Raw genomic sequence first — 21421 nt, 5'->3', positions numbered from 1 at the left:
CACGTTGCACGTGTTGCGAGTTTGCATTTGTTGCTAAAAATCAATGTACTTGTGTGAGTGTATGAATGAAATGCAGTTGTCTCGTTTTCATTCATTATACCTCAACGTTCTGATGTAAATCATAATGATTAATGATTAATTATATGTGTATTTCTTTATTAAGAGGATGCATGCAAGCGAGTCGGAAGAAAAAAGCATTCCTGGAATTTCCAGGATAAAAAAATATCCAGCGCAGTGAGACGAGACTTTCGCGAATCCTACTATTGCGAGCGACTAAGTGTTGAATATTAATTTTTCATCTGACGGAGCCTAATTATTATTCAGGAACAAGAGCCCTCGGCGTAATAGCGTTTGTTGATTGGCTGGTTTTCTGGCTAACCGTTGACCTTCAGCCAATCAGATAGTTCCGGTGGACAAACGTCACGCCACAATAGTAATATTCATGAGGTAGACCTTCACCATAGTAGCATCCGTAAATTTTCCGAGCGATCCATAGTGTGTGTGTGTGTGTGTGTGTCAGCGGACGGTTAGAGAGACGCAGTTAGGCAGCTCACTTTTGCCTTTTCTCGGCACCAAACCTATACATTCCTAATCATGGCGGCCACGGATGTAGACATATTTTCTGTAAGTATCATTTGAAGTGATTTCTTTTTGTCACAGTGCCGCTTTCGCGCTCTCTTTACAGGTTTCCTGGAATGAATCGGCACTAGCACGATCGCTACTCTAGCTTAGCCCGACGACTGTCTCTATCCACATTGCCCGGCGCTATTATTTCACGCGATATATGTGCCTTTAGAGATTTACGGTGTGATATGTTTACTGCATATACTATCCTTTTATTCGACCTCGATTACGGAGATGATGCATGTCTACGTTACGTCCGAACTGCTGGTCACTTTAATGCATTTAAGAGCTTTTCGCTGATCTCTTATTGACCTTACTGATATCCATCTGCACACTTTATAGGATGACGCTTCATTCATGTTTTAAGAGCATTTCAGTAGCTTGCAGAGCACGAAAGGTGGTTGTGAAGGCAGCCTGCTGAAAGTCTTCTCCTTTAGCACTTTGTTGACAGCTTTACTGTTTACACAGAGTCCCCATTCAAAGACGCTGTGAGACAGACGTGTGTTTTTAACTTGAATTCACACGAGAGTTTGTAAAGTTGGGGGCCGGATTGTGTCCTCTCAGTGTGAGATCACAGATAAGAAGGCTTTGGTGGAGGTTGGCTGATCTATAAAGGGATACTTCACCCAGATATGAAAATTCTGTCATCATTTACTCACTTTCCAGTTGTTCCAAACCTGTCAAAGGTCTTTGTTCTGATGAACGGAGAGAGGATATCTGGAAGAACGCTTTTAACAGGACAGATTTTGCCTCCCGTTGACTCCCATAGTAGGACAAAATACAATAGTAGTCAAAAGTTGCTGTCCTACATTCTTCAACATGTCCCTTTTGTGTTCAACGGAACAAACAAAACAAGTTTTAATGTAAAACATGATCCTACTATGCAAGTCAATGGGGGGCAAGATCTGTTTTGGTTATAAGCATCGTTCCAAATATCTTTCTTTTGCGTTCATCAAAACAAAGACATTTATATAGATTGGGAACAACTCAAAGGTGAGTAAATGATTTTCATTTGAGGGTGTTCAAATTGTTAAAAAATAAAAAGTTTACCTGGACATGTGACAAATAAGCAGATTATGACATTGGTTGCCCTGCATGAAATAAAATAAGTGGGGATTTTAAAGCCTAATACAAACTGGCATCTGTAAGAGTTTATACTTCCTCATTTGAACGCTGAACCTTTCCGTGTGTGAAATAAATAGTTTCATTGTTTACTCATGTCATTCTAAATCTATGTTTTTCTTCTGCAAAGTACAAAAGATATTTTGGAAAAGAATATCACTTTTTTTGTTGCACAGAAGAAAAACGAACACAACATGCTTCTGAGCGTCAACAAAAGTCGATAAATGAGGATAGAACTTTACAATTTGGGTGAGCGATCGCCTTAAATAGTGACTGCCCAAGCTAGTCTGTTGTCTTGAATGGTGTTTGTGTTTCATGAGAAATAAGCACTGTTTGCTCAGCATGGTTTGTTGGGAATGTTCAGGGAAGCCGGACAGAGATCAGTGAGACACACTCGTTTTCACATTGGAGTAGAGCAGCTGTATTGAGCTGTTTAGTATATTGGTCGGGATAGATTATAGATCCATGACGTGTGTGATGTGATGGTGAAGTATTGCTTCGAAAGTCTTTGTTTGCATCAGATTCACAGCCAAATGTTTCTTTCACATTGTGTGAACATTTGGATGAATATAATGCATTCACAGTAAATGTTTCTGCTTAGTTTGTGTGGTTTTAGGAGCCGTATCCATCAACTGCATTGAGCTGGGAAGGGTCCATTTGATTTCAAGCTACATGGGGAAAAAATAAAAGGGATAGTTCACTGAGAAAATGTAACCTGCCTTTCCAAAAACCAGGATTCCTGTAGTTTATAGAACACAAAGAGGGGATTTGTAACAAAAGTTCACAGTGCACTTTACCATGCAATAGAAATGAATGGCGATGATGGAAATGAAAGTGACAACTCTCAAACTATTAAACTAAATAAATGTTTATAATGACAATTATCTTTTACATTTCGTCTACGGATAGAAATAAAACCAGATCCCATCTTGAGAGCATGCTAAGGCTTGGAGCAAGACTATCCTGTTTAACGTAAATTGAATGTATTGCACCATACCCAAGTTTCAGGGCAGGGATGACACTAGCAGTGACTGTTATATAAATACACATGAGGTTCGTGATGAGTCAACATCCTGTGTATGCCTAAATGCATCTCGTCACAATAAACACAAAAGTGCCATGTGATGTCAGGCGATATATTCCAGTCAAGAACGTCTACTAGTGTGTATGAGTAAATATGAACAACTTCACACCTGACCTGAATGTCTTACGGTTCACATCTAAGAGTACAGACAGTTGCATGTGTCCATGTGCATGCATGAAGATCTCTAATAGGAAAAGCAGAAAGAAGCCGGTCTGCTTTTTGTTCAGCACAGATGCCACGCTGAGACCAAATCTAGACCATCTGCATTCCTCACGTCGGCCCCTCCTTCAGTCCTATCAGATGGAGTACCAGCGATCTCCATCACCAATGAGGGTTTTATCAGTTTGCAGAATGCAGGCGCATGCATATTCAGGTGTACGTGGGGGGTGGGGATGGAGCCGTCACAGTTTGGCTCTGTGTTTTGCAGTACCCATCTGTCTCCAACAATCTGTGTTGTGCCGGACCCCAACAATTTGATGGCGTCATTATATCCTAGGGTGTTGTACTCTTAAATGGGATTCACCTTTGTGTCATTCCAAACCTGTATGACTTTCTTCTGCAGAACTTGGTTTGTAACCAAATAACACTGGTCCCCACTGTATGGACACCAAACCATACATAACAACATTTCTTAAAATATCTTCTTTTGTGTTGGAGTAGGTTTGCAATGGCATGAGGGTGAATAAATGATGCAAAGAATTTCTATTTGTGTGTGAATTGTGCTTTTAAAGCAAAAGAATAATAATGACAAATATCTGATTTGTTGTGTCTCCCAAGCATTTTTGTTTTGCAAAGTGACAACTGGCATGTTCACAGATTAACACACAACTCTCTTTGTTCTCGTAGCAGGCATGAATTAGGGCCGTCACTTTGAGGGCGGGTTGAGAAAATATTGTTCTGCGCCCCAAACTCTGCTCCATTTCCTCTTGATCTACTGCCCCCTGAGGGGAAATGTTTGGCTTGCCCCTGCGGCGGGGGCATTTGCTATCTGCCCCTATAAGGATATTGTTGAAGCCGTCCCAAGTTTTTTTTCTTCCTGCAGACCGCCTGTTTTCTAAAAACACTTTCAGAAGCCATTTCCCTTTTACCTCAGACTAGCACAATGTCCGGCATTCGTCTGTAACCGCCCCTTGGGTGCCTCTGCTTTGAAATAACAGTGGGGCCTGTGGAGGTTTTTCAGCTAGCATTCCTTTTGTGTCTGACGCGCGTTACGCCAACAGAAGTGCTGCTTTACTCAGTAGCACGTCTCAGTGACATCACCCAGCAAATATGTGCCTGCATTGGGGAAAGAGCGAAGGCAGCCAGGAGGAGTGCATCGATCTCACGATAGAGTTTAAGGGCGTTTGGTAATGTGATTAGAAAGCTTTTAGTGTTATTTTAGATTCAGCCGGTCCTGAACGATTGGATTTTATTATAATTTAGAAAACGCCTTTACTGGCTCACTGTCTGGAATGGTGGTTGAAGTATAACTTACTTCTTGGTTGCTCTTGAGTCCAGCAAAGTGCTAAACCAATGAGAAATGCAAGTATTTTACTGTGTGGCTAATAGTATGAATGCATACGTTTATTAAGGGACTGTTGGGTATAGAGGCGGGGTTAAGGGTGGGGCTTGATTATTGCTTTTTGTAATTGTCGTACGCTTTTATATGACCAGTCCAGGCTGAAACCAATACAGTCACAATATTATGTAAATACTTTCAATTTTCAGAAAGATTTGAAACATGAATCGAATGGCTCAACCCAATTCTCATTCCTTCACAGAATGAAGAAAAGCGTAACCTCAACCTCGGCGGTCATGTTGGTTTTGACAGTCTGCCCGATCAGCTGGTCAGTAAATCGGTGACTCAGGGTTTTTGCTTCAACATTCTTTGCGTTGGTAAGCAACTATGTCATAATATGCACAGTGTTACCTTGTAGTAAAAATTTCCCCTGAGAACTTCCCTTTTTTGTCCAGGTGAGACTGGCATCGGCAAGTCTACATTAATGAACACGCTTTTTAATACAATGTTTGAAAATGAGGAGGCCAGTCATTACCAAAACGGTGTCTACCTGCGGCCAAGAACCTACGACCTGCAGGAGAGCAATGTCCACCTCAAGCTGACTATTGTTGACAGTGTGGGCTTTGGAGACCAGATCAACAAAGACGAAAGGTAAGAATGTAAATATTGCCATATGGGTTGTGTGTCCAGAAGGCACAGACAGTCAGCGTAGAATCTGAAAGTGATGCATGCTGGGAAAATGCCCAAGATGCCAAAGATAGGTCATACGTTGTAAACACAGTACTGGCAGGTCTGTGCTTAGAGGCTTCTCTAATGAGAGGAATGGGAGCTTTTCTTGAGAGCTTGAGAAGCAGAATGTTTGCACAATGCAGTTCACATTAAAATTCCATGTATTAAAATAGCAGTGTCCATTTTTGAAAAACCGTATTACATTCAAAAATGACTTGATACAACTCGGGATAAAATATGATTGTTAAGAAGTCCTTTGGATGCGTCCCTGAATCCCTGACGGTGATGTCTTTGCTTTTCTCAGTTACAAGCCCATCGTGGATTACATCGACACACAGTTTGAAAACTACCTGCAGGAAGAGTTGAAGATCAAACGTTCACTCTTCAACTATCACGACACCAGAATCCACATCTGCCTGTACTTCATCGCTCCTACAGGACACTCGCTCAAGTCTCTGGATTTAGTCACCATGAAGAAGTTGGACAGCAAGGTAGAAGCACATCAGTGCATGGTTTTATATCAAATCCTCTATATGCTTGTGCTTTATTTGCTGCTAATTCAGTAATTGTGTTATACTCATCTGAGCTGCGTTTCATTGACAATCATTTGGCGTTTCCCCATAACGTTGTCTCTTAGCGTGCTACGAAGACTCTAAAGGTACACCTTAACTACATGTATACCTTTTCTAGGCTGTTTCCCCAACTATACCTTAGGAGGTGACTTTCTTACTTGCCATGTGGCAGTGTCCATGGTGGTGGTGATGGATTAACGCATATCAATCGCTCGACAATCAATTGTTCACTATGCAGGTTCTTAATTCAATTTAATAAAAATATGTTAGGATTTATGTACGGTATCTGTTAGTGGTTTAATGTGTAAATTGACCTTTGGAGACTATACAACATATTTCAGAAAGTACTTTAGGGGCAGTTGGTTTTAAATGTTTATGACGAATAATATAACATTCTTCCCTATATTAAGGAATGTCAATATTGCAATTAAACGTATTTATGCGTGAAAAGATAAATAAATACTAATAAAAGGGAATGAATGTGCGTTTTGTCTTATATTTAAATGAAAATTATGAGGTAGGTCATGATATATCTGTGATTATACTTGTCTATGTGGGTCCCAGATTAAAAACGTTTGGAACCCCTGATTGATATTATCATTAAATAGTCTATGTTGCCATAGTGTCTTCATTTATTTAATAAAAGAGCAGCGCTCGAAAAATATAATCTACAGCTAACATAGAAGGAGGATGTGAAAATCTTTGTATTTTACTCTAGATATTCTGTTTTATACAATTAGGTCCATAAATATTTGGACAGAAGCACATTTTGGGTTATTTTAGCTTTGTATCAAAGTATATTCGAGTTACAGTTTTATCATGGATTTTGTCTTAAAGTCTCTCCGCTTTATTAAGAGTGTATTCACAGCCAGCTTATATGAAGGCTTTAGGAATTACAGCTCTTTAATATGAAGCACCCCCCCTTCAAGAGACCAAATGTAATTGGACAGTTGAATCAAAAGCTGTTTTATTTATAGGTTTGGGCTTTATCCTGATCATTTCTTCTTAAATGAAGCATGTTAAAGGTCTGGAGTTGAGTCTACGTGTGGTGTTTGCATTTGGAAGCTGTTGCTGTGGACACACATCATGCGGTTCAGGAAGATCTCCATGCAAGTGAAACAAACCCTAGTTAGATTTCAAATACACAACAAATCCATCAGGAAGATGAGGGAATCATTAAGACTATTTCCAAGTCAACTATTTGGAAAATAAAAACACACCGGTGAGCTCATAAACAAAACAATGCTGGGCGTCCATAAGAGATAAAAGTGGTGGATGATGACATTATTATTATAGATGACATTACTTCATATTAAAGAGCTGTAATTTCTAAAGCATTCATATAATCTGGATGTGAATACATTTAGTCACTAAGCAGACGCTTTTATCCAAAGCGATACACTCTTAATTCTTAATACACTCTGAGAGTGTGCACTTTAAGACAAAATCCATTTAAAATTGTAATTTGAATACTCCGAAAATGTGCTTCTGTTCAAATATTTATAACTGTATTAGCCAGCTTACGAAAATTCAGTTCCCTTAAAAATATTGTGCAGCTAAAAAAGTAGTAAAGACCAGTCTTTGTGTCAGAATGTACAGGCTGTACTGATGAGTATATTGATAATCCTTAATTTGGCTCAATGTAGGACAGTGGGCCGTAGTTTCCCTCAGCCTGCCTGTGGAACAGCCGATCAATTGTTCATTTCATCAGATAGTAATGAAAGTGAATGAGGGTGGGTGGGTAGGTTTCAAGTGACGTAGGGCACAGATGGTTACAGGCCGGTCGTAATGATGTGACCCCACAACCCTCCCTCACAAACTGGTCATGTTTAGAGTTCTTAAGACTGAATCTCTCTGGTTCTCATCACAATGACCTTTTTAGTATAAATATTGTTCTTTTAACATTTAGTTTGACAGTTGTTAATAGTTTATTTGAGTATCGCCTCTTTTGAGAGCGTCTGCATTGTAATGTTGACAGAAAGGGTTCACAGGAAAAAAGATCTTCTTTGAGAAGATGTTGAAACCAAACCATATTAACACTTGTGTTTTAAACAAATCTTCATCGTACATCAAGCTTATCACATCCAGAACTTGAACATAAGCACGTGTGACATGTTGTGAAATGTAATGTGTTTTCTTTTTTAGGTGAACATTATCCCTATTATTGCTAAAGCGGACACCATTTCCAAAAGTGAGCTTCACAAGTTTAAGATCAAAATTATGAGTGAGCTGGTTAGCAACGGTGTTCAGATCTACCAGTTTCCCACAGACGACGAGGCCGTCACAGAAATCAACTCTTCTATGAATGTGAGTTTGACCCATTTTAGACACATATCTTGGTGGAAAGCGAACTTAAATGAGAAGCAGATTTGAACCGATCGTGTAATGTTGAATCACTGTGTTTGAATACATTTATCTTCATCTTTGGTGCAACTGTAAGATTTATTTATAACTAAAAATGACCATTTGCTGTATTTAGTTTACATTCTGTGAAGCACTTTAGATGTCTGCTGAATCTCTTTGTTACCTACTTGTTAAAATCTCTTGAAGATTCTGCACACATTGTGAATGCCTCAGAATTGTGCGAGAGGCTGATTCTTGAGTTTGAATGAGTATGAGACATTGCAGAGAAAATTAAGAGGACACGAATAAAAGAAACAGATGTGAGCAATGGAGAATCTCACTTCCTGTTGAGGTCCGAGTGTTTTCCTGTTAAAATGCTTGAATCTGCTACTTTGCGTGTTAAAATGCATAGATCCGTTTATTTGTGGAGTTTTACAGTTTTGTTGATCGCTTTGGTACTAATTTCATAAGTAAAGTGTACTTTCTGAAAAGTCTTTTTACAAAACTGTAAACTGATCACACTTGTAACACAGCTTGACATTCTTTCAAAACCTGATGTAATGCTTTTTTCAGTTGCTGAAACACAACAGTATGATCTTCTTTCAGTTCAGGACTATTAACATGCAGTTCATTTAATAGCAAACAATACAAGATACACGTTTCAAATCAGCCTTAGTGTTGACATTAGTATGCTACGGTACTGTAAAAGACATTACACAGTTCACATTAGCCAATAAACTTAAATGACCTTAAATGACTTTTAGAGAATCTATCATTTCTTATGTGTACACAAGTGATGGAGCAAGGAAGACATCCTCTCCAATCATTTGGGCAAATTTGTTTTTATTTTCAGATATAATTGTAACATAGGTTTACTTTCAATAATGAAATGGACACATTTAAAAAAATAAAAAATAAAATATGGAGGCAGGTAGAGGGTCGTGAATCTGATTGAACAACCTCATAACAATATATAGTGCTGTACCTGAACACACAGCACTCAGTTGTTTCACCCGGTCATTGTTTCTCTCAAAAGGCACCAGGGACATGTGCTTCATTGAAACCTGGTGCCTCTTCAAAATGCGACCTATTGTTAGTAGGCTGATGGATGCAACATTGGCAAATGTGTCATTGTCCTCCTCAATTGCCTGCTTTATTTTTGACAGCCGTATATCATTCCCGGCTCTCACCATTTCCTCCGCTGCCCACTCTGGGGTACTAACACTCTGGGGTTTTCTAAGCAGAGTACACTGTATTGACAAAGTAAAGTCAAGATCATTTGTGGGTAACCGTGCCCTCCTCTCAGGACCTCTCTGTTGGTGCCCATGCCCTCCTCTCTGACGGATCCCTTGTCCACGAGCTCTTCCTATTCCTTGCTGAGTATTGATCATGTGCGGTTACATGTAATTTAGATGTTTGTACAAACACACATTTTATTTGTGTAGTTCTCGAAATCCATATACTGCATAGCTTACAAAATTTTTAAAAATTTATTTTAAAATGGGAAGGTTACCAAACGAGTTGGATTATGTGTTGATCAAATGTATTTACTCAAATCAGAAGAGAAGGATATCAAAAGAATTGAGAGCATCGCATTGTGAAAGACAAGTACTTTATATGAACGGTATGTCTTTGATGACACACTGATGAGGTGTTGGTGAAAAAGTTATTGTGTAATTTTGTGTCTTGTACTTCGTGAACTGAACATGTGAAAACATGTTTGAAAAAACTGATTGAAAACTGATGATCTGCTTTGAGTTTTGTACTAAATGTTGTGAGATTTCACCACATACTTAAGACAATAGTACCGAAGCGATCAACAAAAACTAATAAGGCAAGCAGAGGGCCTGCTAAATTCTAAAGAAGCATTTGACCTTTGCTGCTCCTTGTTTTAGGCCCATCTTCCGTTTGCTGTGGTGGGCAGTCTGGAGGAGGTGAAAGTGGGCAATAAGACAGTGAGGGCCAGGCAGTACCCGTGGGGAGTAGTTCAAGGTAAGCGTCACAACATTCAGACATATGAAATGGTTTTACTACAGTAATACTAGCTGTAGTTTACTAAAATTTGACTGTTCTGATTAATATTATAACAAATAGCATTCTGAGTTCTGAGTTTGATAAGAATTGATCTAACTGTGGGTATGCTGTGATACCTGTCGTATAAATATCATCAAATGAATCAAGCATTCAAATGAGCCGTGTAATAAATATATATGTGTATTTTTTGACATTTGGAAATTGGCATTTTACTGCAATACATGTGGTTATGTAATGGAAGACACCCTATCCCAGATTCCTGAGGAATGGAAACACTGTGGTCTGAAGCAATCAGGTTTTTTCTCTCAGAACAAATACCAAACCAGGGGATTCTTTGCCATTTTTTGGTGGCGTTAGCGGTCCAGAACTGACGTCATATTGCTTGTGCAATATATATTACCACAGGGACTTTTATTTAAAACCCCGCTCTTCATTTTCTACATATCTCCATCCCCCCGAGGATGCTGGTTAAGGGGTATTTTTACTTTCATGTGAAACTATCCCATCAGTCACAGCGGTGAGAAATGCCTCTCCAGACGGCAGCTAATCACACTGTTCTCTCAGATAAGGTCACGTCATTAGCCATGAATGCATTTCGGTTTAATTGGCCGTCCGGCTTGAATGCTCAATGGTGAGCGGTTTATGTGACGGAACAGCAGATGGTTTTATGAGAGCTATAAGTCGACATCGAGTTCTTTATTACATTGAGAATGCGAATTGTGACTATACAGTTTCCTCTTCTATGCGTCTTTTGTCCCGTTGAGTGTTTTCAAAGAACGTCAAAAACCTTTTCTAGATATTTATTGAACATGATGATGAGGTTTAAAAGCTTGCGCAGTAAAAGCATCGTCCCGTCATTCTCTGTGGTTGCACAAAAAAATGATAAAAAACACGGATTAAAGTTGCAGTTCCAAACTAGTGTACAAAAACCCTTTGTTTTCTTTTAGACTGTATGATCTTAAAGCTAAGGGCTGACTTAACACACGAATGGTCTTTTCAATGTCAAAGTCTTTTCAATCTGCTCAAGTGTTGTGTCCAGACAGTATGACAGATGGGGAATGCTGGTTTTTCTTTCTTTCCTGCTATTTTTGGTCTGTGTCTTTGGGATGGTGGCTCCCAGGGGTCTGTTAGTCAAGGGTCAGGAAATTGCTCTCAGGCCCTCAAATGCGGAATTTGATTGGTGAAAAACGCTTGTTTCTCATGAGCTATGCTATGTGTTTCGTTATATGGCTTTATCTGTCGGCCCCGTACAACTGTGTTTCTGTATTTAAATCTACAGCACTTTTTTTCAACTTTGCATTGGTGCAGAGCAAAGTAACAGAAACTATATTTTAAGTTGATCTTTTCTAAGCAATCACACTTACCAGCATCAGAGCATCTCAAAATAAAACGTTCGGTTTGTGACCAGTCGTGTATCTGGACTGCTGTCATATGATGCATGTTATTTGTTTACATCTACATGACTGCAAATTCTCTCCCACTGATATCAGTCAAAAGAAATGCTGGCGGGTAACCGTGAGAAAGTCCAAACGGACATACTGCAGCAGGACATTCAGTTACAGTAGTAAAGCCATGTTTCTGTCCCCGGTCAAAGCAGCATGAATATCTCTCCTCTTCCAGCATGAAGGTTTAACGCTCCCTTCGCAAACAATTTTGGCATCATCAACTGTGCACGGATGTGCCATTAAATAGTTTCCCACTCCCATAGAAAACGTTGATCTTGTAGCCGCTGATCTGAGACTTGATTTAAGGTTTTGGATTTACAATAAAGTCCAGGAAGGATCTTCCCATGAAGAGACATGCATTATTATATCCCGATGGGTCAACCTTAAGTAGCCTGAGGAATGCTTGTCTTCCTGCAAGTCTTTGGCAGGTTCAGCTCTCTGTATTCTCAAGAGTAACTTCCCATTTCACTTTTAATCGACCGTTTAGGCAAACGTGTGTATTATTACCACGGTTTCGTTTTTCATCTCATTTAAAAGAGGATGCTGAGCCATAAGCACAGACCAGAATACCGTAGTGACCTGGGGTGACACACAACCTCCAGAAACAGCCTTGCATCCACAGAAGAACATTGCAGAGGAACACAAAAGCCTTGCATTGTGGTGCGCCGCCTTCCGAAAATATCAAATATTGTGAAAATGACTTGATGGAAGAAGCATTCTTTTATTTTTACAAAGAGATTTATGGGTCTGTTAGTAGATTGTGTTGACTTTGGCAATCCTTGGTGCAATACATGCCAAAGTTAGGAAATAATACTTGTGGCATTATATAAAAATAACAATTCATATTTATTCATAGAATATGGTAGTGTTTGTCATAAATAGCTCATCAGTGAAGGTCATTCACTTTTTTTAATTCATGTGCCCTGGATAATCCTTCATCAAAAACTGAAAATGCACTTCCGCCCTCTAGTGGCTATCCGTCTCGGATGAGGTCAGTTGGACGGCTTGGGCAGGGCAGAGACGTTATCCCCTCCCCTTCCGCTGTCAGTCTGCTTCTAGTTTTCCCACAGCCACTATTGTCCGCATATTACGTTGCACTCGGAAATGCGTCAGGATACGGAAGTAAAAACGATCGCAACTTCCGGTGCACAGGGGCTTTAAAAACATGTTTTTTATATGTAAATATGGGCAGTTCCATTCACATTTCAACCTTAAGATTAAAATGTAGTTGCTGATACATGCTGATACATCAGATGTTCCCATGTGAGGTCTCAAAGTTTAAGTTTTTAAAGCATGATTTTTTTATAGTCAAAGGAATGGTCAAATCCATAATGCTCAATATTCCTCTTAAATGGGCACATTTAGTCATTTAGCAGATGCTTTTATCCAAAGGGACTTACAGAGAGTTCAGGGAGCAATAAGCGATTGGTCAAGAGCAATAATACAATAGGTGCTAATAATACAAAGTTACTAGTTTCAACAAAAGCCAGACCACTACCTGGTGAGGGAGTGTTAGTTTTAATAGCTATATATTTTTTTGTACATAAAAATGTAAATATAAGAACTATTTTGTGGTCTAAGGAGAGCCATCCCGTCTCCATTTTAATATACAAAAATCCTACAATGAATGTCATCTCTGAAAAACGTTTGTCCTTTTCTGTCAAATCCATAACACTCTACGTTTTCTCTTTTTGTAAGGAAGAAAACGTGTGCTCAGACAGATTTTTCTGATGTAATATACGTAATATAAAGAGATGATTCAATAGATTAGTAATACATACATTCTCTCAGAATTAAAATGTGAAGTTTGACATCCTGAGACGCTGAAATGTATAAAGCCCTACATGAGATATGGAGATGTCATTGTGGCTTCAGTTGTTTTTAAAGGGAACTTAAATGTCCATGTTCGGAGGGGAAGAACTGCATTGACATTGCTCATGTGCACGTGTGTTGCAGTGGAGAACGAGAGCCACTGTGACTTCGTGAAGCTGCGGGAGATGTTGATTCGAGTGAACATGGAGGATCTGAGAGAGCAGACTCACGCCAGACACTATGAGCTGTACAGACGCTGCAAACTGGAGGAGATGGGCTTCAAAGACACAGACCCAGACAGCCAGCCTTTCAGGTGAGTTACGGCCCATCATTGTCTGCATGTGAAACTGATCAGCGTTGGCTTTATTACATTTCCTGAACGAGACGTGATCTTGTTTCAAAACGCTGTGAGCTGCCTACGCCTCTGGGCATCATGAGTCAGACCGTGCCCATGCCAGAAATACAAAGGGTGTTTATTTATGTGAATGTGGGTTTCAGTCTTAAAACTTTGACAATTTGTACTTGCCTATTTTGCAATTCTGTTTTTGTTTAGTGACAATCCTTTTTTGTGCCACACTTTTTATTTGTATTTATATACTCGGGTTATATTCCACCGGTTCTCTCCAAAAAGGGATGAATCTCAACATCATATAACTGTTTCAAACATTTATTTTTTGTACAGTAGTGTTTATGTTTTCATGATATTCTCAGTCCAAAGCAAAATTATATTTTTGTTTTCTCCCACTCTGCAGTCTACAGGAGACATATGAGGCCAAGAGGAAGGAGTTTCTTGGAGACCTGCAGCAGAAGGAAGAGGAGATGAGACAAATGTTTGTAAGCAAAGTGAAAGAGACGGAAGCTGAGCTGAAGGAGAAGGAGAGAGAGGTAAGATCTGTCTAATAATAATTTTGACACTTCGATTCTCTATGCGGGTCTTCAGCACATTAAGGCTAGGCATCATTGCTCGCCTCTGTTTAACACATATTGTGTGTCTCTTTCCTCAGTTGCATGAAAAGTTTGAGCAGCTGAAGCGCATGCACCAGGAGGAGAAGAGGAAGGTGGAGGAGAAGCGACGAGATCTGGAGGAGGAGATGAACGCCTTTAACAGGAGGAAGGTGGCGGCCGAGACTCTTTCCCACTCACAGCCCCTCAAGAAGGACAAAGACAGGAAAAAGTGAGTGCTTCTGTCCCTTTATATGCCAAACCCTTTTCTGGTGACCTGCGATGGCCGTATCAATACTTGCGAGTCGATACATCATTATCAAAGGTCTCAATTATTTAGGATCCGTCCCTCTGTACACCTCGATATAAATGCATTTACCAAATAATATTTATTTTTCTAATAAATCAAAGTCATTGATTTTGAAACCAAAATAAGGTGGTGGAATCTCTCAGCCAACCCCCATCAATAGCTCCAATGTTAGGACAAATATATTTCATGACTCGTTGTAGTTTGACAGATTCTTTTAAACAACTAAGACTGTACTGTCAACTGTACTCTTTTTGAATTTGTAGTTGACCACAGTACATCTTGTCTATTTATTTCAACGAAAGGGAAAGTTATTTTTTAGTGTTATGTTTTCTGAAGTGAAGCTCCATTCATGTGTTGAAGGCAGGTTTAGAGTAGTGGGTTTGTTTTGAATGAAGCTCAATAGCGCCATCATGTGGTTATTGGTTGTTTTAAAAGCATCCATTTTGTAGTTTGTCTCTGAGATGGGTTCAGTATTGACACCAGCCATATGAAGGGATGTGTAAACTCAACATTATTGATTGAATATTGCTTGCAGATTATTCCAGTCATAAACCCTTTAATTTTAAATGTCAATAAATAAACCCTTCTTGCTAGTGCTAATTCAGACTTTATCTCTTAAACCGACAACTCATATTTTAGGTGTATTTACATACTTCATAAAACATGTTTGTATATTTTATTTACTTCTATTTATTTAAACTATTTGCATGTTTCCACTTCATTCATTCATTCATTCATTCATTCATTCTTTTATTTAGTCATTCATTTGGTTGTTTTGTGTCCATTTCCTTTCAGTTAATTTATGAGCACATCCCAGGCCGACCATGGACTTGTCCTCAGCCATTGTTGCAACGTCAGCTTTTTTAAGATTTCTTTTGCTTTTTTTGACATTGTGTTAATGGACCAAAGATCCCGATGAGAAGCCAGAGGGATGCTTTATGAGGACTGAATCGTTTCTTGTGTTGCCACAGTTTTTTGGTTTCCTTCACAGGATCATTCAGGTTATATTTTTGTCCTCCACATCAACCCAGTTTTATTTTTGGGATATGTTAGTTTCTAACAGTCTATGTTTATATTTGTATTTTGTTTTAACCAGACAGAAACATTCACTTTGTGGTCACAGCTGTTTTGGTACTACCCATTTGTCTTATTGTCTGGCCAATATTGTGACATACATGTTGAATACATGTTTCTAATGCCATAATGTACAGTAGTATTTAAGATCTGAGCCAAACTCCGTAGCACAGCCATGATACTTATCTGCTCGTCTCTGTTACTTTTGGTTCTGTTTTAATACTAATCCAGGACCACTATGTTAGCTTTCTTGTAATAACAACAGATATGCGAAATATATTTTTTTGTATTACTGAACAGTGTTCATGGTTAAACAGATTATATTGTTTATCATCGAAGCCATACTGTAGAGGTTGAAACACCCGAGGCCTCCTTTGCAAAAGATTTGCATTGACTGCAAGTTATGAGTATGAAAGCAGATAACTGATATTCAAAATAAACACTTCCCTAATTTCCTTCACCTGTTTCACCATGCTTTGTGTTCTACATCTTACATCTTTGAAAAGGAACCAACTGCTCCAAAACTAAGAAATGAAGCAATAAAGCGACAGTTAAAAGTTGAAAATACACGTTTAACTCAGTCTTAAGTCTCATTGGGAGGGGGAACTTCATTTTGTCTTTCTTTTTGTACGCATACAGATAGGACGATCAAGTTCTTACTGAGCCAATCAAAGTTATTTTTAAGTCTCCCTGGGAATTATGTACTGACACTTTTGAAAAATAGATTCACATTTTTGTATTAGTAATTTACTTGTGCCCTTGGATTTTAATTCAGCAGTTTGCAGCTGATGTCATCTCTGTAGCACTGGTTTTCTTTATAAACTGCCCGATTAAAGAAATACAATTACTTATTCTTTACGAAAAATAAACATGTTCATTGACCTGCTGTCACTTTAAATACACAGTTTCTGTATGCGAAATCATTTCATGTCTGACAGAACACACTGTAGGATCCAAAAGTCTGATATAAATAAAACAACATTTTTAATAAAACTCACAGTATAAAGCCTCCTTTTACATTTGCTTCCTTTCAAAGCAGCAGCAAGAAAAGAAAAGCATTGTATAGCTGCCTTTAAAAACAAGAAAAGAAGGTTTCATTCAAACAGAAAAACAACCCAAACTGAAACATCTGTATAGAATGTCCTTTCAATTCACATTCATCCTACAAACCAAATCTAAGGCCGCTTTTATGACACAACATGTCAAAATGCTTGAATTGGTATTCACTGACAAGGTACAAAAGGAAATATATCCATTAAAGGAGTAACTGTTGGCAAAAACCATTGTTTTTGTTAAAGCACCATAGACATTTAAGCATTACTCCTTAATGAAACTTTTGAATGAATACGCACACACAAAATATATAAAAATATAAAATGTACCAAAGCAAATGACTTCATATTAAAAAAACTCATATATATATATATATATATATAGTTAAAGTGCTGTATGAAGATTTCATAAAAGTCACAAAAGTGCTAGGCAACATCTTATCCGTTTCCAACGCTCACAAAAATGAGTGTTAGCTTATTCAGTAGAGGGCGGCTGCAGAGGAGGACAGGGTGAAATCTGTCCCTCCGAAGTCCCGCTCCTTTCTTCAGGTCCATGTTTTCCTGGTTTCACTGCCTCGTCATAAAGGTACCAGAATCCATCACAGTAGTCGTCCATCTCTCGGTCCTCATTCTGCGTTGGTTTGGCCCGGACAGCTGCCTTTGCCTTTCCGCCTCCGTGTTCCTCCTGCATGTCATATGCCCTGAACATCATCACGCTGGTGGTGTCTAAAATGTACACAGCATTGGTGGGTAATGACAGCTCGAGGCCCGTGAGGTACTCGTCCACCATCTCCTTGCAACAAATGAACTCTGTGCTTTCGATCTAAAACAAACACACAGAGTTGAAACTGACATAACAGATTTTCAAGACAACATTCTGCATGTTGACACTAATATTCACATATATTTCATGCATACCTGTGCTTTCCTCAGCAGGTCAGTAAAAACAGGGAACCAATCGGGTGTCAGTCTCTCCAGCTCCAAAGTGATGATGGCCAAAGCCAGTATGGAGCCCTTGAACTGCCAGAGCTGGTGGCAGGCCATACAATGCTGTACCTGCCTGGTCCAAAATGAAGCCTGGAGACCAGGTCTCTTCTGAGAACCCGCTAACGTGAGGTGTGGATGTCTGGTCCTCAACAGGCCATGGAACTGAAAACACATCAAATCAACAAAAGCCTAAGCGATGGAGACAACGACACGCCAACACACAAACAACCCTTATAATTGTTCTCTGCATATATATATATTATATGTGGATCTGTTCTTTGTGTTAATCCATTTACAAGTGGGATGTGAACAAGCGGAATGTTTAAAATGTCGTGTTTTTTGGTCTCCGTGTGTTTAAGTATAACGGAAGGCCTTTGAAGCGGCTCAATTCAATGCAAGCAACCTCAGTTGTGTTCTTGAATGCAAGTCAATGTGAAGCCGCGCAATCTTACTTTCACAATGTCACCTTTTTCCTAGTGAAACAAGATATTCAAAGGGAAACTTCAGAGTAGGGTGAGATTTGATATTCGTATATGAAAAGCGAGCGTCCAGTTTCGCAGTGATCTCATTAATTGGACACAATGACGCTTGAATGAATATTGAGAAAGTAAACGGGTTCATTTTGATTTCACGTTGACGTTTTATAGATGGGAACAGAAAAAGATCCATGCTGATCGTATAGGACAGATGTGGTTGGTTTCTTTCTTTGGAATATTTCGTTATATCTGCGTGTTGTGGAAATGTGACATATCCTTTGAATCAATGGCTGTATGTGAGCATGTCTTCACATTACTTCTCAAAGGAAGGGTCAGTCACGTGGACTTTAAACAGGAATATATTTAAAGTATCTAAACGGTGGATATTTATTTGAGATGTTTTAAGGATATTTATTTTTCTATGCTATTAGATATTTTTTCATTTCCTAAGCAATTCTATTTATTTATTCTAGTGTTACAAACGTTTAATATCTATATACGCATACAACATAAGCGAAATATAGTCCTCCTTCATTTTCTTTAAACAAAACATTTGTTTTTTCCATTTTGGGGTGAAATGTCAAGACGTGTTCTTAAAAGGTTTTGTGAGTTCAACCCATTTGTAAATACTTGTTCCATTCTTTAGGATCATTTAGGAGAATGACATTGTTTTTTAAAAGTGGTCTCATGTCAATGTTTTTTGTTATGGTATTGTTCTTTGGCTCTCTATTTGTGTGCCAAATCAGCCATGTTACGCATTTACAGAAAAAGAAAAGAAACGCAGGAATTCGAATGTTACTGGATTTGATCGTGGTCTAAATGCATCGGCCAGCTCTGCACTACAACAACTCGTGCCAAAAAACATTATTCATATTGTGTGCTATTTTAAAGGGACAGTTCACCCAAAATGAAAATTCTGTCATTATTGACATGTGTAAGTGTCTTTGTTCTGTTACACAAAAAGGAAGATATTACAAAACATATCAGTAACCAAATAGACCTCATCTCCCATTGACTCCCATAGTGTTGATTTCCCAACCATGGCAGTTAAAGGGGGATGAGATCTGTTCGGTTACTAAAGTTCTTCCTAATACCTTCCTTTGCGTTTAACAAAACAAAGGAACTTAAACATGTTTGAAACAATCTTAGGCCAGAGTCAATTATGACAGAATTTTCATTTTTGGGCGAACTATCCCTTTAACTCGACCCCACGTAGAAAGAATCCTTATTCAGTGGAAGACAATTCCAGTTTCTGAGCGCCTATATTTGTAAGGGGTAGCAAATACAGATGGTTTTCGTCCCTTCTTAACAGGGTTATCTATCTGCTTTACTGGTTAGGTAAAAGACAGATTAGTGCCTTGGCCATATATGCATCGCACGCAACTCGTAATGCCCTAAAGACCGCTTGTCGATTTGCACAAACGGATCACATCCGGCTGCCAGTCTTCACATGCACAATGTCAAGGACCAAACGTGTGCAAAACGGTTATACGTTTTCTTGTGCTTATTGTAACGTTGAGTTCCGGTCTGAATACAGTCAGTTGGTACTCACGATGTGAATGAAATCCATGGGTGTTGCGATGTAAATGTCCCAGTGCAGCTTGTTTAATATGATTCGCTCCATGCGAAGAATCTCTGCTGTGGAGAACGTGGATCCGCTTTGCTCCAGCAGGTGCCTAACCGATGCGATCACCTGTTAGCCAATAAAACACAAGAATAAAAGCGCTGGAATGGTTCAAAAGGTCGTCGGGCGTCTTTATTACAGCATCACAAGAAATTGCGAATGGAAATCTTGCCTCATCTTCCTCGTTGATTTTTGCAGCAAGGATCAGTGAGGTGATGGCCATGCACTTGAGGTATTTTAACTGAGCCTGTGAAGAGATGTATAGTGCGAGGGTCACATGCAAAGGCTGCAAGATGTATTGTAAAAATGCATTGGATCCACATACCTTAACTGTTGCAAGCAACCTATTAAGAACACACACTCCCAAAGCTAAGGTCTCAGGGCTGAACTGGAAATCTGTGCTCATTTCCTGCATCCACACAACCACCTCCTGATACTGAGACGGATCAATATCTGAACCCTGGAACAAAGCATCAGTTAACCAATGAATACATATTTCCAGCATTTAATACTTAGTGTCACGACGTCAATACTTAGCTGTAAATGCATTATTTATTATAAATGGTGGAAAAGGAAACTATAAAAGGTTTATTTCGGCGTTGGTGTGTCTGAAATTCTCCTACCTGAATGCAGCCATTCTTTAAGACTGGAGGTCTCCACAGGCGCTCTTCTCGCTCCAGAGAGATGAGCAGCAATGTCCCCAGACGCCGGTTTTCTCCCTCACCAGGGGGTTTCATGGCTGCTTCATAAACTCTTTACCCATGGAATGAAAACCTGATAAAGAAAGTTTGAGTCATTTAGCAGATGCTGCCAAACCTTAGATACGGATCCGGTGTGTCTGTCTGCTTTGAACTGCAGTGCACTACATCACAATGGTGTGATAACAGCCATCATTAACCACAAGACTACAGTATGAGAAACATCATGTCCTTGTGACTCGCTGCACTAAAAGTGTTGCCAGATCTTATTCCTAAAATCCGTTATTTCGTGACCATTAAAGGTCTATTTAATCCCAAATGAATATGGTGTCAATATCAGGCCTATACGAAGCGCATGTGAAGAATCAATGCAGCCAAAGAAGTCTGCATCGAAATGCACGATGTCGACTGCATCAACATGCACCGGGAAGAAGAAAACACTATTATGCGTGCAACAACTTACTGTACAAACCAAGTGCACGAGAGCTTTATGGGCGTGTCAATTTGCAATAAATTGTAAACAAAGGAATGGATAGTTTACCCGTGCCGAAAGAGTCACAGCTGATGTCATTGGACTTCACGTGCAAAACCCAACGTCACCATATCTGGAAAAACAACTGCGATGTTTACGGAACAATCAAACTATTTTGAGAAGTGTTTATCAAACAACAGAACTGTTGAAGTAAACGGTGCGTAGCACCACAGAATAATGTTATAAACTGAAATCACCTTTGTTTGATTTGTGGAGGGAAACGGCTTGTAACAGTTACGCGCAACCGTCCTGTTTTTGAACGCGCATGACTCCGCCCTCACATTTAAGGCCGCGCCGTTGGTCCCGCCCGTTTGTAGGGCGTCTCGCGTTAAATCCCGCCCACACATTGAACTCCACGCTCTTCGCCCCACCCACACACTCGTCACTCACGTACAGAACTGTGTTAGTGGGTCGCTCATACGGGTCCCGTCACGTAAAATGGTTGAATTGTGTGTGGATGCAC

At 39.3% G+C, this 21421-nt stretch overlaps 2 protein-coding genes across 3 annotated transcripts; one reads left to right on the top strand and one right to left on the bottom strand.

Annotated features, from left to right (window-relative positions):
- The first annotated feature begins 23 nt into the window (after window positions 1-23).
- Window positions 24-16587, top strand: septin8a (septin 8a). Of its 2 annotated transcripts, none has more exons than XM_079486489.1 (10): window positions 24-624; window positions 4591-4705; window positions 4784-4979; window positions 5362-5548; window positions 7775-7936; window positions 9868-9964; window positions 13408-13576; window positions 14016-14148; window positions 14268-14437; window positions 15311-16587. In XM_079486489.1, exons 1-10 carry the CDS (start codon window positions 595-597, stop codon window positions 15312-15314), a joined length of 1263 nt encoding a protein of 420 aa, XP_079342615.1. In that variant the 5' UTR covers window positions 24-594; the 3' UTR covers window positions 15315-16587. The 2 variants fall into 2 exon arrangements, with proteins under 2 accessions (XP_079342615.1, XP_079342616.1); XM_079486490.1 differs by lacking the exon at window positions 24-624 and adding an exon at window positions 3963-4351 and having other exon boundaries at window positions 15311-16575.
- A 411-nt stretch (window positions 16588-16998) lies between these two features.
- Window positions 16999-21197, bottom strand: ccni2 (cyclin I family, member 2). The gene is made up of 8 exons (XM_079486504.1): window positions 21156-21197; window positions 20968-21031; window positions 20352-20502; window positions 20054-20188; window positions 19901-19975; window positions 19657-19797; window positions 17560-17790; window positions 16999-17464 (listed from the first exon to the last, which is right to left on the bottom strand). The coding sequence occupies exons 3-8, from the start codon at window positions 20463-20465 to the stop codon at window positions 17117-17119; spliced, it is 1044 nt and encodes a 347-aa protein (XP_079342630.1). The 5' UTR covers window positions 20466-20502; window positions 20968-21031; window positions 21156-21197; the 3' UTR covers window positions 16999-17116.
- Between the last annotated feature and the right edge of the window lie 224 nt (window positions 21198-21421).

This window comes from Barbatula barbatula, assembly GCF_947034865.1.
Source record: "Barbatula barbatula genome assembly, chromosome: 22".
Lineage (NCBI taxonomy): Eukaryota > Metazoa > Chordata > Actinopteri > Cypriniformes > Nemacheilidae > Barbatula > Barbatula barbatula.
Note: the sequence above shows the minus strand (reverse complement) of the source record. Positions and strands in the feature narration are given on the sequence as shown.

What these genes read in the sequence shown, in the direction of transcription:
- septin8a (XM_079486489.1), top strand. Translation starts at nt 595, where the DNA reads ATGGCGGCCACGGATGTAGACATATTTTCT. An exon ending in AAATCAACTCTTCTATGAAT is followed by an intron (nt 7,937 to 9,867) that starts GTGAGTTTGACC and finishes TCCTTGTTTTAG; the next exon opens with GCCCATCTTCCGTTTGCTGT. An exon ending in TGAAGGAGAAGGAGAGAGAG is followed by an intron (nt 14,149 to 14,267) that starts GTAAGATCTGTC and finishes CTCTTTCCTCAG; the next exon opens with TTGCATGAAAAGTTTGAGCA.
- ccni2 (XM_079486504.1), bottom strand. Translation starts at nt 20,465, where the DNA reads ATGAAACCCCCTGGTGAGGGAGAAAACCGGCGTCTGGGGACATTGCTG. An exon ending in TAAAGAATGGCTGCATTCAG is followed by an intron (nt 20,189 to 20,351) that starts GTAGGAGAATTT and finishes GCTTTGTTCCAG; the next exon opens with GGTTCAGATATTGATCCGTC. An exon ending in CCATGGATTTCATTCACATC is followed by an intron (nt 17,791 to 19,656) that starts GTGAGTACCAAC and finishes ATGTGTTTTCAG; the next exon opens with TTCCATGGCCTGTTGAGGAC.